The sequence below is a fragment of the Henckelia pumila genome, chromosome 4 (genome assembly GCF_033568475.1).
Source record: "Henckelia pumila isolate YLH828 chromosome 4, ASM3356847v2, whole genome shotgun sequence".
NCBI lineage: Eukaryota > Viridiplantae > Streptophyta > Magnoliopsida > Lamiales > Gesneriaceae > Henckelia > Henckelia pumila.
The window spans coordinates 58147127-58166402 of record NC_133123.1 but is presented as its reverse complement, the minus strand read 5'-3'; the positions used below and the strand labels follow the sequence as shown (position 1 = coordinate 58166402).

The 19276-nt window shown below is 35.4% G+C and overlaps 1 protein-coding gene and 1 pseudogene across 1 annotated transcript; one reads left to right on the top strand and one right to left on the bottom strand.

Annotated features, from left to right (window-relative positions):
• The first annotated feature begins 334 nt into the window (after positions 1–334).
• LOC140863391 (deoxyhypusine synthase-like) lies at positions 335–4636 on the top strand (annotated as a pseudogene).
• A 172-nt stretch (positions 4637–4808) lies between these two features.
• LOC140863392 (uncharacterized) lies at positions 4809–8911 on the bottom strand. The gene is made up of 9 exons (XM_073266786.1): positions 8483–8911; positions 8127–8208; positions 7822–7901; positions 7219–7321; positions 6951–7107; positions 6263–6391; positions 6043–6129; positions 5682–5726; positions 4809–5239 (listed from the first exon to the last, which is right to left on the bottom strand). Exons 1-9 carry the CDS (start codon positions 8586–8588, stop codon positions 5042–5044), a joined length of 987 nt encoding a protein of 328 aa, XP_073122887.1. The 5' UTR covers positions 8589–8911; the 3' UTR covers positions 4809–5041.
• Between the last annotated feature and the right edge of the window lie 10365 nt (positions 8912–19276).

Sequence of the window (19276 nt, the reverse complement as noted above, 5' to 3'; positions counted from 1 at the left end):
TATATCATTGTTGTTATGATTTTGAAGATTTTCAATCTTTATGAATAATTCTTATGATTTATCGATTTATTGTGTTATTCTTAATATTCTCATATTATTAGATTGTTTATAAATTTAATATAAATATATATTAGTAAAAAAGCTCTACAAATAGTATTCATCCAAACACATTCATCAATTAAATAAGTGTTTTTTATTTATTTATCCAAACACAAAAATACTACGGCTTTTATTTTAAAAAAAACTTTTAAAAACTAACTTAAAAAAACATTTTTTAAAATAAAAATTTAATGTAAACGGGCTCATAATCAGGGTAACCGGGCCTCACAAAGAGAATATATGGAATCCGCACGCGAGGCGGCGTTCAAGAGCTCGGTGTCTCTGGATGGCGCCTCCCCCAAAATCGAGGGCTACGATTTCAATCATGGAGTTAATTATCACGCGTTGCTCAAATCCATGGCTTCTACAGGCTTCCAAGCTTCTAATCTTGGTGACGCCATTCAAATTGTCAATGAAATGGTTTGTCGATACAATCTCTCTCTTTCTCTCTTCTTTTTTTTTTGGTTGGGGAAATATTACTTTTCGAAGTTATATATGAACTCGTCGATCTCTAGAATGATGTTGAATTATGCTTCAGCCTGGTTATTGTAATTTTTTGTTGTGGTTGAAGTTAGATTGGAGGCTCTCGGATGAGAGTCCGGCTAACGGGCTGAGGACTGCAGCGTAGAGGAAAAAAACATTACTTTCAGAGAATCTGTGAAGTGCAAGGCGTTTCTTGGTTTTACGTCAAATCTCATCTCTTCTGGCATTCGGGACATAATTCGCTATCTTCTTCAACATCGAATGGTGAGTGCCTATCAAAGAAACACTTGCTCTCTTGAAATCTTTCATGAGTTCTATTTTTTTTAGTTAGAATGATTGATGTGAGGAATCTGTCAGCTGTACAAATCTTTTGTTTTCCATTTTAAGCAGTGTTTGCAACCTCTAAAAATAAGTGATTTTGAATTTTTTCTTAACAAATTTGTGAAGAAAAAAACCCATAATCACTTATATTTAGAGTTTGCAAATACTACCTTATTTTAGTGGCTATGCTCACTTGTATGTGCACCGTTGTTGTGACATACATGGTGCCAATGCTCATACAAGTGTTCATGGTGGTTGCTCACCATATCGAAATTTCTTACTTTAAATGCTACACTCTTGTGAGCTTTAATTGGAAATTTTGAAGCTGGAACTTGAAGTTATGAAATGTTAATAAAAGTAAGCTCTACTTTATATCTTCAAAGTATATTACACCTGTGATACTCGAGTCTGGATAGGACTGAATGGCAACTAGACGTGTTTGAAATTTAAAGTTAAGTTACCTCCATGGAGTTGATGGGGCAGGACTTTGTGGTTGTGGTGCCAATCACTTTGAGTGGTTTTTCATCCCCAACACATTGGAAAATTACAATTTTTTTTTTATCAAATGCTATTGATGTGCGACCAAATTCACGCCATATAATATCACTAGAATTTCATAAAATGTAGTGTCAATCTAAATTCACTCAGTGACTTCAGAAAACGGCTGTTGTAAATTTATTCAATGTGTCCGTAGGTTGATGTAGTGGTGACTACAGCTGGTGGCATAGAGGAGGACCTTGTGAAGTGCCTTTCTCCCACATACAAAGGTGATTTTGATCTTCCGGGAGCTGTTCTTCGCTCAAAGGGCTTGAATCGCATTGGTAATTTGCTGGTTCCTAATGACAACTTCTGTAAATTTGAGGATTGGATCATTCCAATTTTCGATCAGATGTTACATGAACAAAATTTGCAGGTATTCTTTTGGATGTCGTCCTTTTCGTCTTGCCAAGATAATTTAATAGCTATGTTACCCTTCGTGGATAATTAGATTTCTTGATATGGTCCAAATGGATGAAAAACTTTACATTGAACTTCTCACGCTTTTATTTTAATTGTATTGTATTTAGTGTTCAATTTTTTTATTGGATCAACTCCTTATGTTAACAATTGTTCCATATTTACATGCTACGCATTATGTGATTTTGTATGGAAAAAACTGTATTTTCTAGCAAAAGCCACACTCCTTACCAAGCTTTGCTTTGGCCTCTTTCTAAATTTAGTTTTCCTCATTTTACAGAACCCAAACAAGTCTCATCTATTGATTTTATAATAATGTTCCATCCATTTTCCAGAATGTACTTTGGACCCCATCAAAAGTGATTGCTCGCCTTGGGAAAGAAATCAACGACGAGAGCTCATACTTGTATTGGGCTTACAAGGTAGATGTTCGTGCAAGTGTTTTTTAGTGTTTATAATTTTGCTTCAATCTGTTTTCCTTATGGGCATTTATCAATGTTGTCTCATTGTCACAAATGAAAATTCTTTTTACAATAAGATATTTAATTTAAGGATATGTCAGGAGAACAAATATCTCACATTTTTTAGTTTAATTTACAAAAATATTTATTGTACGTTTTGTTTTGCTTCTAGAAAAAAATAAAATTTACTATGCAGGTCAACTTCTGTATGTTTTGTCTAGAACCTAATCTTTTAATATGATGTGGGTATTTAAAACTTTTAAATATATTGTTATATTATATATAACATACTGTATTTTTGGGAGAAGATTAAAGTTTGATCCAAGAGGAAATAATTATTTTGATAGGTGTAAAAATGAAATTAAACTAGAAAATCTAGGGGTGTTAAAAATGAACTCAATCTGCCAACTACACGAGACGACCCGAAAATATCAAGTTAGGGTTGGAGTTTTTTGGTTCGGGTTGAATCGGGTTGGATCTGAAAGCTAAGCCAAAAAAATTAATTGGCTTGAGTTCGGGTCAACCCGGGTTGACCTGAAACTTATTATTATTATTAAGAAAAAATTTGATACATTTTTATATAGTGTGTTTGGAAAAAAAAAAATTATTGTATGTTGATATATTAGATTGTCAGCGTTTAATGTTTATTTTGTAAAATTTTAATTTTTTAAAATAATTTTTTATTTTTTGTATTAAGTATACTTTAAATTTTCGACAACTAAACTTTCAAATTTAAATTATAGATAAGCTTAGATTTTGTTATTATGTGTTTTAAAGTAAATGTTACTATTATTATTTTGTGTTTTGAATTTTTATTTAATTATTTTGTTAAAAAAAAAAAAATTAATAAAAAACGGGTGTTTGGTTTGGTTGGTTTAGCCATTGAGAATTTTTGAAGTAGTATATTGCGCCAACCCGAAGCCGAACTCGAACTCGAACCCAAACCCGAACCGACTGAAATTGAAACCCTAAGAAAATCAATTTTTCATTAAATTTGAAGGTTGAGAGAGGACTACGGGTCTGATTTGTTGAGTGTTCATTTGTAGCAGATCGGAATGATTGGTTGTCTAAAACTCACCCTTTCCGAGTTGTGTGAATATAACAATAACTAAGCAGTATATCTCCACTGGTTAAATAGATGGATTGATATTTGGGGAAATTCTTCATTTATCGTATTTTCTATCGAGGCTTGCTGACTTCTTTATATTCTCAACAGTGTTAGGCATGTGAATCCTGTAATATCTTGACCATTTTCTCTTGCTGCAGAACGATATTCCAATTTTCTGTCCGGGCTTAACAGATGGTTCCTTGGGGGGATATGTTATACTTCCACTCATTTAAGAGTGACCCTGGTCTGGTGATAGACATTGTGCAAGGTAACTAAATTTTCTTAATCATCTTGTTCCGATCTGTGTTCTAGGTTAAGGGAGTGGATTGGTGCATAAAACAGATATTAGGGCCATGAATGGTGAGGCTGTACATGCTGGTCTTAGGAAAACCGGGATTATAATTCTTGGAGGAGGGTTGCCTAAGCATCACATTTGCAATGCGAACATGATGCGCAACGGCGCTGACTTCGCTGTCTTTATCAACACTGCACAAGAATATGATGGAAGTGATTCAGGTGCCCGTCCAGACGAAGCCGTGTCTTGGGGCAAAATTCGAGGGTCTGCCAATACCGTGAAGGTTTATAATTTCCCTTCTGATTAATGCTTTCAAATTCCACTCCTTGTGATTGTGATTGTCTCTTAGTGAACTGGACTCATCAGTTAGCATTGACATTCTGCTGGTTGAATTACGTTGGTAGACATTAGTTGTAGCAGACTATAATCCTTACTGGATTTGCAGGTGCACTGTGATGCAACCATTGCCTTCCCTCTCCTTGTGGCAGAAACATTTGCAGGGAAGGTAAAAAGATCAACAGAGACCATTTCGTAGACTGCTTACTATTTTGCACCGGATTTCGAAAGCCCCGAGACATTTCAATGTTCTCGTAATAATTTGCATGGTCATATTTGTGAGCATTAACGCAAGAAAAGTCGGATGTCCTACAATTGTAGTCCAAAATTAGATAAAGAGTAGGTTATATGAGATAATGACAACCAGAAAATTTGCCTAGAATTGCATCATTTGTCCTTTACTTGTACGCAATATGTAATTTAATTCTTTCGGTTTCAATCTTATCTGTAGTGGTCTGGCAATGATTGGTCATTTAAGTTCGTTCTTCTCTTTGGTCCTTGTTAAAACAGTTGCAGAATATACAAATCCTTGTTTTAGTAGTTTTTTCCTTTGTTTTTGAATGAAGAAGTTGTTACGCGCAAGTTAATGTAATTTTTAGGGGGTCGTAATTTTTTTTTTTCAAAGCAATTTTCAGTTTGTGTTTGATATAAGAGTAGCCTGCTGCTAAATTATTTTCAGTTGTGTTCATCTTTCGACTTCTATTAATTTTCTTTTATTAACACAACACTTGTAATAATAAATTGTGTAATGAATTATATTTATTAACATATTTCATAACAAAAACATACACTCGTAAATCGATTGTTGTTTGATCATCGGTAGCAACAAGAAGTTCCATTGGTGTATACTACAATTTACACCACGTCCGTTATGTTTTTCCCTTAGAAGGTTTTGATAGCGGCACTAAACAAATGCAAAATCTTGGTATATTGCTCAGCCATATAAGAGAGCCTGTGTTACGTGCACAGAAGAAGCTCAAATCACGTTTCTTGTTTCATGGATCCGTACAATTTGGCAATACTTGCCTCGCCGAGTGAGACAAGTGCATCTTTCATGGGTTTTCGATCGAAGCAAGCAAGAAACTCTTTGTTTCCATCAGCGCCCTTTAAGGGAGAGACTATCCATCCTCTGCACTCGAATCCGAGCTTTTGTACACCATTTATGATCTTTGCAAGAACCTACGTGTTTGAAAATAGAGTTGGTGATTGTTTAGAAGAAAAGAAAAAACAACTGTTACCTCTAGAGTCTAGCCTAGCCTTGACGGCAACATCATATCTATTTGACACTAATTTCGACTTCCGCATATGATGACATGAATTGGATAATCGATGTACCAAAAGCCTTCAAGATTTGATGAACAAGGAACAAAAGAAAATGCATGGAAACCAATGTCCAGAAGCGTGCATGGATTCTTGACACAAAGTTGATGCGTGAGATGTCCAGAATAATGTAGGAAAGTTCACATCTCAGTCGTCGACATCAAGTTTTAAAATTAAAAGGGGCCAATGTATCTAAGGCTTACACTGTTAAAGGTTAAGAAATTGAAATCAAAAAGGGGAAAAAAGTATTGCACAAATCCAGCTTTACTAAATTCCAAATATTAAGTTGAACAAAGACTACCTCTTGATGGACTAAGGGATCTCTCACAATCCCACCACCTCCGACCTGAAATACAATTAAAATTTAGACTTGGAATATCAAACAAGCGGAAATTTCAATTGGTGTGAATGAGGATAAAAATTCTAAAGATTCGTTCTTTCCATATTATGCACAAAGCATCATTTGGAGCATCCAAATAACCTAACCCATCGATGAAAAGCGACCAATTGTGCCAAAAGTAAGACTCCAAACATTTTATGCAATACCAGACAAATAAAAATTAAGCAATCCATAATTGTGCCCGCACTATCATCTTGTAATATAAACCAACCATAAACATGAAAAGCATAACTAGAGCTAGAAAAATGAAGTTTGCACATACTTGTGATCGGTGTGCCTCGAATTGAGGTTTTATTAGTGAAACTATCGTGCCGCGTTCCTTCATTACGCTTATAACAGCAGGCATTACCTGCCAATTTGCAGAAACAAGAAGAAAATAAATACATTTCTATAAGCAGAAAAAAATGCACAGATTGTGTAAAAACAACTCAGCTGGAAAACAACACAGGAAATAAATATAATTGCATTCAAGGTAATCGTACCGTCAGTAAAGAAATAAAGGAAAGGTCCAAAGTGACCAGATCAACCTTCTGCGGTAGTTCAGTAAGATATCGCAAATTTGTCCGTTCTATAACACTCACTCGTTCATCTCTGCGTATTTTGTCAGCCACCTAAACAAAAATAGCAATATGTTATTTTAATCAGTGCAAAGCATGCAGGGTGACAAAAATAGAGCACCTGAGGATTATGCTAAAAAAATGCATCTCTTCCTCCCTTGTTCTCTGGAGTGAAGGCAGCTCAAAATGCCAATTTCATATTTGATTTCCACGATCTATCATAAATCTTTGAAATTAAGCCCCAGTCAGGAAACCATAAACCACCGACACAATGAACGAATATCATCGGGAAAACAGATCATTGACCCCTATGTGGTTAAGGGATAAACTAAGCCACGCGGAACATTCCCTAAATTCTTCCCATACGTAATCAAATTAAAAAAATAGAACAAGCACTTCCATATTGATTTGATTCTTGGTACAATAGGCCAAAAAAATAAAATAAATATAAAAACGAATAACATCTTGAAAGTTTTTCCCTACGTGCTTTGAATTTATACATAACCAAATAAAAAGTATAACAAGGCTTCCCTTTAATTTGACTCTTCATAGAATATGCAGAAGGAAGAAATGGAAGAGCCTTTTGTTAAAAATCTTTAGTCTGAATTCTTGCCTGTCCATAACCCACATCAACACCATAAACAAATGAAGCACCATATTGAAGCAAGCAATCTGTAAATCCTCCAGTAGAAAGTCCTGAATCAAGAATCACTTTTCCAGTAACATCGATCTCTAGTTGTTCAATGGCAGCCTCCAACTTGTGTCCAGCTCTGGGGTATGAATTGATTGAAAGGTAGAAGTTTCAATGACCTTACAAATATGTCTTAAGACAAATGCATAAACAAAGGTCAAGCTACAGGCTGTTTTCAGAGAATTATCACCTACACACATATTTAGGAATTTCAGCCTTGATCTCCACGATTGATTTATCAGAGATGGGAGTCCCACATTTGTTTACCACTCTACCATCAACAGTTACCTTGCCTGTGAAATAAAACGAATATGACACAAGAACAGAGGTTTTTTCTCTTGGGGTGGGGTTCAACTTCCATAAGGAAGAGCTTAAAGCGATTGATACCAACTCCAATGCAAGATTTAGAAAGGACATTTTCAGATAGAAATAGCATCTGTATAAGCTTCTCAGGATGCTATGGTTTTCTAGATAGGGAAAATCAAAATACGAACCCATGGTCAGATCAACCAAAGATTTGACTCAATTTAATGTTATCTAATGAAAAGATAAGAATACTTCTTAAATTTCCTATTTAAATCACCAATTATGTCTTAAGAATAATTCTTTTCGTATCTTTTCTTCCAACTCTATATGATTCTGCACTAGAAGTACGTCATTTCTATTGTAAGAACTTCAACCTATCTATAGAGACTAAGTATTTGGAAGGACTAAATACATAAATCTCAGTTATTTACATTGTCAGAGAAAATTGACATTTTTTGCAAGTCCAACTTCTCAAAGAGAAGCATACCTTGAGTGATCCAAGATTGAATAAAGGTTCGACTATACTGCTCAAATCTTTCAAGACATACCTCATCCAGTCTCCTTTTCCTATAAAATGTGAGAAGATATAAACAGGATTACTTAATAAACATAAACAGTTTATTGAAAGCATCAAGTTACACATTCAACAGGCATCACATGACTCGCGAGATGACACACATTCAGTATCCTAAGTTAGGGCCATAAATGTCCCGGAAACCGTAACTTTAATTATCGCAAAAGCCGAAGGGTGCCTAAGAAGTGCATAGCAAAACATAAGGAAGTTGCACTTACTTTTTCTTTACTTCAGTTTTCTCCAAACTTGATGCAGTAAAGTTTCTGTCAGGCTGTAATGCGCAAGCCCTGACCCATCTCGCTGACAAAATAAAAGGGTAAATAACAAAAAATCAATCACCAACGAGGAACACATTCTAAAACAAGTTCAGATACCAAGAAGACACAACACAAACATTATAAAAGAAGAATTCAAGATGGAAAACGGCAGTTCCACAAATTAAGAACAACCCTTTATAACATTACAGAAAGCGAAAGGTAAAACGAGTATTCAAAAGTATAATTCGAGCAATTTCTGCACGAAAACTGGAATGGGTGAACGTTGGAAGAAAATGATGCATCAGAGAAGAAGGTACCCGACAGCTGAGGAATCAATTTGACAGAGAAGATGGTGAATCCAATTTCGTAAGTCGATATACAAAATCGTGAAATGGGAAGTTGCAGAAACTGCTTCAGTGCCATTTTTGCATCTCTGAAGCAAACACAAAGCTCTCGATTTTAGTTGGATCCCGGGGTTGAGTCGGTTCACCTTAAGTCAATTTCCAAGGTTTCGGCCTACAGCAAATTAATATTCCAAAAATTCACAATATCCCAATGGTAATAATTTCTTAGCTCGAAATCCTTAGATTAATCCCAACAACATTCAAACAACAAGAATAGCTTCCAATTATCGCACTAAACAATCAAACATAATTTTCGGGTTGACGAAAATATTACTCAAACTCTTTCAAGTGTCGACCTACAACAATAAATCCATAATCTATCAATAAAGGTGCTATATAACCAACAAAAACAAATTAAATTCAAGCTGTTAAAATCTCAATTCCGGGAAGCCTGTTATACCTCGACTAAACCAGCTGGAAAAAAAATTCTCATGTGTGTTCTTTATTATAATTATATGGTCCGGATATTAAAATTCTCATGTATTATTTTAGATCTAATATGTATTTTATATCGTTAAAATCTCGATATTCAAAAATACATATTTTTAACTCATTTCTAACTTATTTGACATAAATAGTTATTTTAATTTAACATCTCAATAATTATTCTAATTATGCCAAATTATCATATAATTAACATCTGGGTCTTACATTAGGTTTGTTCAAGTTCAACCACGGATTTACGCTTTTCTATAATTAAAAAACAAAACACACACACACACAACATCTTATTTGAAATCAAATCAAATTATATATTTCCGTTTGCTCTAACTTGAACGATTTAATTTAAATTTTAAGTTTTATTTGTAATATTGCAATATACTTTTGCAACTTATGAAAAACACAAACTTTTAATAAGATGTTAATATACTCGGCTTAAAATAATCTAGAGTTAATTGGTAAAAAAATCTACATGTCATATGTTTGTTTATGATTGAGTCTCTGTCAGAAATTTATTTTTTCTGCACCCCTAATTCATAAAAAGTTTGTTTATACTCTCTGGGCGCACAAATAATTTTTGAAGTGAAATATCGGTATAAAAAATAAATTTTTGATAGGGACTCAATCATAAACAAACATATGGAAACTCTCTGGGCTCACAAATCATTTTCGAAGTGAAAAATAGGTATAAAAAATTGAATATCAGGTACAATATATGAAATTTCAATACTAACTATTTTAAATTTGTTATAAAAACAAGTTTACTTGACATAAAGTTTTTTGTGTTATATTTCATCTCTTTAAAATTGAAAATATAAATCATGATTTTGTACTCAATTTGAGGCAATTGATGTCATATATATACAAATTGTTACGCCTTAAACGCATACAAATATCTTAAATGAGATTAATGTTTTTAATGCAATAACTTATCTTGTTTTGATAATTAAAAAACTAGGTTATTATTTCTAATCGTTTAAAGTGAGACTTTGCAGATTAGATTATTATAAACATTATTATGGAGAAGAACATTGCGAAAATTACTGAGCATGTTTGAGTCATCCAATTTCGATTTTCACCGGTCATATTAAAGTTTAGGATGCTCAAAAGCTACGGTCCAAAATTCAAGTCGATCCGACGGACGGATTTGGAGTTATGAATTTTTCAAAAGTGCCGCGCAGAATTAGAAGCAAAAATACGACGAAGTAACTTCAGAAAAATACTGGAATCGTTTGAGACTTTCTAATCCGATCTTCACCGTTCACAATAAAATTCAGGATGTTCTAAAGTACTGTCCAAATTTCAAGTCAATCCGACGGACGGATTATGAGATATGAATTTTTGAAGTTTGTCGCGCAGTCTGAATTATGCCGAACGGACGCAACGAACCTAGGAACGGACGCAACGTTTCCTGTCAAGAACACGATCCAATTTTTAAGGAAAAAAGTCATCCGAAAAAGCCAAAATGCGCCGAACGGACGCAACGAACCTATGAACGGACGCAACGAAGGCCCGAACGGACGCAACGAACCTGCCCAAATTTTCAGCTATAATACATGCCATTTGAAGTCATTTGAACTCACCAATTCACTCTCATCTCTCTTTGCAAGCAAGATCCTCTCCTTCAAGAGTTCAAAAATATTTGTGTGTTATATTCAAAATCGAGGGTTGTTTGTATAAGTTCATTCGTGAGTTGGTTGCTTGGTTATTGTAAACACTTGTGTGTGAAGCCAAGTGTATTTTGCGAGTGTTGTGGCTATCCTTGGAGCCCTTAAGGCCAAGTGTTGAGTTGTATCTACGCGGTGATCGTGTTGAGTTGTACGGCTATCCTTGGAGCAATCAAGACCAAGACGTTGAAGTGCTAGTGGATCTTTGGTTAATCGATCTTAACCAAGAAGGGGAGACGTATAAGATTTATCGTCAAACTTTCATAAAAATCTCTTATCCCTTTTACTGCTTTATTTACATTACGCATTTATTTACTGCGCTTATATTTGATTGCTTTAAGTCTTCCGCTTGCGTACTAGCATAATCGCTTTAAATTGCTAAAGTTGCCAATAGAACCTAAATCCTTCCCTCATTAGGTTCTAACAAGTGGTATCAAAGCCACCTTTTTACAAAATATTTTCAAAAAGGCTCTATGGCAAATCTAGCTAGCGATTATGCTCAAGGGCAATCAACCAATCGTCCTCCTCTTTTCAACGGCATAAACTATGGATACTGGAAAAATCGAATGTCCCTATATATCCAATCCATAGATTATGACCTTTGGAAAATAACTGTGAAAGGTCCCTACATACCTACGAAATGAAAGAGTAGGTGCCCGGTTAGCCAACTTGTGGCTAAGAGCTTTTATGACTCTATGTATGAACAATCTTTGTTTAATATAATTTACATTCATTAATGGAATTTTCTTTGTCTTTCTTCATATTGTTATATTGTGATATACTATTATTGTTTTGATAAAGATCTTGAATATACTATAGTGTAAGTAAGATGAGATAGTGAATAAAGAGAGATCACTATTATGAAACACATCTTATAGTCACTGTATATTCTAAACAGTTCCTAGTCAATTGAGCCGTCCGCTAATAAGGATAAGGATCGCTCGAGATTGAGACTAGCATTTGTGATGCCAAGTACCACGTTTCATTGGTAATGGACATGGAGATGTTCAAAGCATGCAAATGGATATTCATATGATGAATGATTGAACTACCCTATTCGGACTTTCCAAGTGGTTATCACTTATCGAGTGGATAAAGTCCGCGGTTTTGGTTGTATACCATTAGTCCTTACTACTTGAAACATCATTGAGACTCTATATGCTAGTACTGTACTTTGACTCGTTTACCGACTCTGTTGGGGTCAACAGGTGTCGGGATTGGGTGCAGTTACGACACATATAGGAGTCGATGCTTGGTTATCAAGGATTCACCACATACTTGCGAGTGTGGATATCCTATGCGATCTGAGGAGATATTAGTGTGAAGAATCTCTGGCCAGAGTACATGATGTGTTTTAGGTTACTCGGTTTTCCTAGTAACACATGCGATGTCACTATTTGATCTCCAAGATGTAATGCATAGTTATCGAATCTCGAACGACTCTCGATGCACCAATGGTTGTTGATTCGATCGGGATATATGGATGAAGGAACCGTACTGTACGCTAACCAAAATCTACTGGTTCTTGCAGGCACTATCAGTGATACCTAGGGAATCATGGGGCGATGTTGCTAGGCGCTCTTACCATGATTCGATGGGTAAGTCGGAAATTGTTGTTGCGAGTCACAAGGAGTTGTGAGCCCACGGCTAGCTGTATCCCTGAACCATTGAGGGTCACACAAGTAATGGATTACTAAACCCCGTTGAGATAGTTAAATTTAATGAAAGAGAAGTTGGACTTCTTAACTAAAGGGAGTGAAATTTCCTAAAATGACATAGGGATGGACATTTTTGGAAATCACTGAATTCGGATTCAGAAAAATTATCTTGACTTTAAAAGATGCAGAAATGGTTTCTGTGCACATTGGTAAAATCAGTTTATCAATCGGAGTCACGATGAATTTTATATTAATTTCTATAATAACAGGCTTGACTTGTTGGGCTTAAGTTATGGATTGTGGGCCCTAAGGAGTTAGTGTCTTAATACAATTATAACTTAATCTAGTCTAGAAATTATCTATAAATACATGTGTAGTGTTCGAAAATCAGGTACAATTCATTCTTGCAATTTTCGAAAATACTGCATAATATTTCAAGGAGAATTTTCGAATTCCTCTGTCCCTTTTGAGATAATTTAGTCTGTAATTTTTGTGAAAAATTACATTCTGAATTGACAGATCAAATCTGTTTATTCTCTTTGATAAACATCTAATTGGTTTCAAGTGCAATCAATCAGAGGGTTTTAGTTTTCTATTCGTGGACTTAATTTCGGAGGTTGATCGTGATAGTCATCGGTTCCCGGGATTTACAAGAAGAGCAGATTAAATTCTGTTGGAGTCCATAATCAAGCCTTTGCTTGAATAGGTAAAAATATTTAATTGTGTATTTATATTTTTACTTGCAACAATTTTAATCGTTAGGATTTGATACCCACGATATGGAATCGTTCCATATCGAAAAATAAAAATTTTTAAACTTCCGCTGCTCTGGGTATCACATCCGTGTGATCAGAGAACGCGTGTTCCAACAGTGGTATCAAAGCCAGGTTGTAATCTTTGATCAAACGATTAAAATTAATCTATTGTACAAAATATTTAGCCTCGGTTTTTTGAAACAAAACGAAAATTTTTTTAAAAAATTAAATTTGAAACAAGGGCAATCTGGCAGCGATTGTCGCTGCCCACTTCCACGTGGGCAGCCCTATCCCACGTGGAGGCGGGGCTACCCGGGAATGTCCCGGGCAGTCCGGAAATTTAAAAATTTTGATTTTTTTGAAATTTTGAAATTTTTGAAATTTTAGTTTTTGGTCCGATCGAAAATTATTTTTGATTGGTCCACGAGGCATCGGATCAAATTGTTTGAGTCCGAAATTTTTAAAATTGATTTTTGGATAAATTTGAATTTTTGAAAAATTTATAAATTTTATCCGTTAAATTAGATTTTATAAAATTAATTATTTTGGTACAATTGATGATAAGATATGATCTTATGAAAGGATAAGATAAAATTTGATTTTATCTTTTTAATTATGATGCCATTGCATGTTATCCAATTATTTAATTATTGAATTAATTATTGGATAAAAGGATGATCGATTGCCATGACCAATTTGGTAGGTGTATGTTAGATTATTTACATTTGGTTTTATTATTTTTGGGTTTTATTAATGGGCTTGGTTTATAGCCCAATTTGAATTGTCATTTGTAATAAAAAGTGGGCCTGGTTTATGGCCCATTCCCACCCTTAAATATGTATCCCCTACTTGTCATCGAAATTTATTAGACTTAGTGGGAGATAAAGATTTGAAGACAAAGATGGGCCCAGCAGACAATAATGACCAAAAAAATGTAAATTGGAAGCTCAATGTAATAGGATTGCATTGCATACTTGCATATCACCTAGGATTGGACTTAGACTCATAATTGGCAACCACAGATCGATTAGTGATTGGGATCGATCATCCTTTAAATAATATATGATATTATTGTTGTATGCATATTTAGACTAAATTGTATGAATCCCGCAAGCATACAAATATTGCATGATGAGACAATTTTCAAAATTAAAAATTCCTCATTTTAAATATGATTTAAAATTGATATCAAGATAAACAAAAGGGAATTTAAATATTGTTTAAATGTTCATACCTTCCATCAACGATCAATGTATGAGATGCTACCCGCGGGCACGGTCCGGCTCATATTATTGGGGGGGCCCGTTCGTCGGAAAGTTGTACATTGGATCGACACATGTTGTAAGTTGAGTGAAACTCCTATGAGATTGACTCATATTATTGGGGATCCACATGGCGACCGTCCATCACAACTTAATATTGATGGGTCATCTTGACATGTTACATTAAATGGTGTCATATTATTGGACCCTTATTGGACATGAGGTAAAAAAATGGGGGTTGCTTTAGAAGCAATTGGGCTCTACCTTTTGAAAATTATGGTTGGCTGATATTATTCGGGACTATAGTTTGTCAATTGGACTCCATGTTCCCACTAAGGAAACAAGTTTCCCGTTTTCACTAGAGGGTAGTGAAATCGTTAAAATAGTGGGAGTGAAATTCATAAAATTAAATCTCGCCATATTTTATGTCTTAGTAAATTAATTAAACAATCACTGATTGTTGTCTGTTTCTTTTCAGTATTTCATTACAATGAATTCGCGCAATCCACTATACTCAATTCTCGAACAAAAAAAATTGACTGGCGCAAACTATACGGAATGGTTCCGAAAATTAAAGATTGTTCTAAACTCGGAGAAAATTTTCTACGTGTTAGAAAAGAATCCTCCAAAGGAAGCACCGGCTAATATAAGTCCGGAAGAATTGACAAAACTTGATCAATGGTGGGACCATGATGTCAAGGCTAAATGCTATATGCAAGCTTCAATGTCAGATGAACTCCAGAGGCGATTTGAGGATGCCGTGAATGCTGCTGACATACACATGCACCTCAAGGAACTTTTTGGAGCTCAGTCAAGGTCGGAGAGGTATGCCACCGTCAAAGAGCTCATGACATGCCGCATGCGAGATGGGACTTCGGTCCGTGAGCATGGGGTACAGATGATTGGGCTCATTGAAAAATTGGTAACACTCGATTTGACTTTGGAGCATGAACTAAACGCGGACTTGTTACTTCTTTCCCTTCCTTCGTCGTTTGACGGATTTGTGGTGAACTTCAATATGAACAAGATAGAGGCCACCCTTGAAGAGATGGTCAATATGCTTGTGTCTTATGAGGCCACATTAAAGAAGGATAAACCGGTACTCTTGGTTGGCTCCTCTTCTTACTCCAAGAAGGGGCCAAGTGGAAAGGGTAAGAAACGTTCTGTCCCACCCAAGAAAATTGTACCACAAAAGAAGGCCAAGACAAAATCTTCAAACGTGAACATATCTGGAGATGTTTGCCATCACTGCAAGAAACCCGGTCATTGGAAACGTAACTGCAAGGAATACCTCGAGCAGTTGCGAACTGCAAAGGGTATGTTTTACATTGAAATAAATGTTTCACTTAATACTACTTCTTGGGTATTGGATACCGGATGTGGATCTCACATTTGCAATGATTTGCAGGTGATGACAAGAAGTCGTAAGCTTAGGATGGGTGAGACCCAGCTGAGGCTCGAAAATGGTTCCAGAGTTGAAGCCAAAGCAGTGGTAGACGTTTATTTAGTTTTGCGGAACAATTTTAAGTTATTTTTGAGAGATGTTTTATTTATACCAGATTTAGTTAAAAACATTATTTCTGTTTCTATGCTTGATAGATATGGTTTTTCTTGTAATTTTGTAAATGGGATTTGCAATATTTACAAGAATGAATGTTTGATTGGAAATGGACAACTTGAAAACGATCTATATAACTTAAAATTAAAATAAGTTCCAATTAATTATGTTGATAAATCGGTAACAAAAAATAAAAGAAAAAATGATAGTCAAAACCCGGCAAACCTTTGGCATGCTAGGCTAGGTCATATTTCCTCAAGGAGGATGAACAAGCTAGTGGGAGAGGGCATGTTTGATATGTCTGATATTAACTCTCTACCTACTTGTGAGTCCTGCCTAAAAGGAAAAATGACTAAATCTCCTTTCAAAGGAAAGCCTGAGCATAGTCAAAATCTATTGGATTTGATCCATACAGATGTTTGCGGACCATTTAGTATCAGTACTAAATTTGGTCACACCTACTTCATTACCTTTACTGATGATTATTCTAGGTATGGGTATTTATATTTAATAAAATATAAGTCTGAATCATTTGAAAAGTTCAAAGAATTCAAGGCTGAAGTAGAAAACAAACAAAGTAGAAGTATTAAAGCACTTCGATCGGATCGAGGTGAAGAATACTTAAGTACCGAGTTTTTGAGCTATCTAAAAGAGAATGAGATTCTCTCTCAGTGGACTCCTCCCATGACACCTCAGCTGAATGGTGTCTCGGAGCGTCGCAATCGAACTTTGTTGGATAGGTTTGATCTATGATGAGCTTCACTGAGCTCCCACCTTCGTTTTGGGGCTATGCGCTTGAAACGGCGGTATTGTTGTTGAACAATGTCCATACTAAAGCAGTAGATAAAACTCCATACGAGTTATGGAATGACAAAGCTCCTAAGTATTCGTACTTAAGGATTTGGGGATGTCCTGCTTACGTGAAGCAGACAGTGGGAGATAAGTTGGATAGTTGATCCACCTTATGTTATTTTGTAGGATATCCGAAGAATTCAATCGGATATTATTTCTATCATCCTTATGAGACAAAAGTGTTTGTTTTGAGGAATGCCACCTTCATGGAGAAGGAGTTCTTATTAGATAAGAAAGGCAAGATGATGGAACTCGAAGAAATTCAAGAAGAACCCGAGATACAAAATAACGACCACACACCTCAAGAACCTTCAACGGACACGCCTATATCTAGGAGATCCGAGAGGACTTCTAGACCTCCTGTTCGATATGGTCTTCTTCTTGAAGGGGATCAAAGTGAACCCGACATTGGATGTGATCCAAGAAACTTCAAGGAAGCAATTTCTGATGCGGATTCTAATTTATGGCTTGATGCTATGCAGTCGGAAATAGACTCGATGCATACAAACCAAGTTTGGTATTTAGTAGATCCTCCCGATGGAATTGTTCCAATAGGGTGTAAATGGATCTACAAGAGAAAACTTGGGCCTGATGGCAAGGTACTAACCTACAAGGCACGATTGGTAGCAAAAGGTTATACTCAAAGACAAGGAGTTGACAATGATGAAACCTTTTCACCAGTCGCAATGTTCAAGTCCATAAGAATTATTATTGCCATAACAGCATGGTATGACTATGAGATATGGCAAATGGATGTGAAGACTGCATTTCTTAATGGAAACATTAAGGAAAAAATCTATATGATGCAGCCCGAGGGATTCACATCCATGGGAAGCGAGCATAAGGTATGCAAGCTTCAGAGATCAATTTATGGTCTCAAACAAGCATCAAGAAGTTGGAATCAGAAATTTGATGAAACAATAAAGGACTTTGGTTTCATCAAAAACCCGAAGGAACCGTGCGTGTGTAAGAAAGTAGTTAAGGATGCGGTGACGTTCTTAGTGCTTTATGTTGATGACATCCTACTCATTGGGAATGACGTAGGGATGTTGCAGTCAACAAAGATATGGTTATCAGGTAGATTCTCGATGAAGGATTTGGGTGAGGCATCCTATATTCTAGGGATACAGATCTATAGAGATAGATCTAAGAGAATGATAGGACTCACTCAAGAAACTTACATCGACACCATATTGAAAAGGTTTTCTATGGATGAGTCCAAGAGAGGACATCTACCTATGTGTTATGGAGTTTCTCTATCCAAGTCTATCTATCCCAAGACTGACGAAGAGATAGAGAAAATGACACACATACCATATGCGTCAGCCATATGTAGTATTATGTATGGGATGATATCTACCAGACCGGATGTAGCCTTTGCTCTGAGTGTCACGAGCAGATATCAGGCCAACCCCGGTCAAATGCATTGGAAAGCCGTGAAAGATATTCTTAAGTACTTGAGAAGGACTAAGAATATATTCATGGTTTATGGAGGAAGAGTGTAACACCCAAAAATTTTAATACGTAAATTTGCATGCATAATTAAGGAAAATAATTATTTAAAGTTTATATTTGGGTTAAATGACATTTATGTGTTATTATGTGAATTATATGCATGATTTAATTTATTTTAGCATTTAACCCGCTATTTTACAATTTTTAGATTTTTAAGGAATTATTGGTTTTGATCGCATAGACGGGACCGTGGACGGACGAGATACCAAAATTCTTAGCCAAAAATATTTTATGAGTTTTATGAGCCTTAAAATAATATTTTAAGGTATTTTGTCAAGAAAATTTTAGTATTTAGTTATATATTTATTTAAGGGATGATTTTTAGCCAAAATAAGTCATTTTAACGATTTTTATTAATATTTAAAAATTACCTATTTTAATATTTCGGGATTTGAGTTTTAGTATCAGATTATTATTATTATTAGGAGTTTTAAATAAAGTTTTGTTGGTATATTATCTTTATGTTGATTATTATTAATTATTTAAACCATTATCTACTCAAATTAAAACCTAAAATCAATCACTATACCGATCAAACACATTCCTAGCCGCCTCCCACCCTTCTTCATCAGCCTCCATCATCGTTTTTGACAGAAAACATCAACCCCATAGCCGATCAAGCTCAAGTTTGGTGGATTTTGGTCCGTTCATCGTCCTGGAGCCCTTATACGCATCAACCTATTTCAAACAATTATAAAGGCATGATTAATTCCTTCCTTTAACACCATATAAGCTATTTATTTTTGTTCATGTCAGATTTTTCATTGAGATGTTGGTGTTATGTTTGAAAATGGTTAAGGTTTCATAGTAGAACATGAATGATATATGGGTTTGCTTCGTTTGCATGTTCATACTCACGTTTTTGCTATGGTGTGTGCACGGCTGCTGGTCAGGGGGCGCATGGGGGGGGTTCCTTAGGGTCCCTAGGCTGGTGTGGTTCGGCCGGTTTGGGGCTGGAAAGGGGCTGAGGCAAGCTGGTTCAGTTTTGGTCCAAGGAGG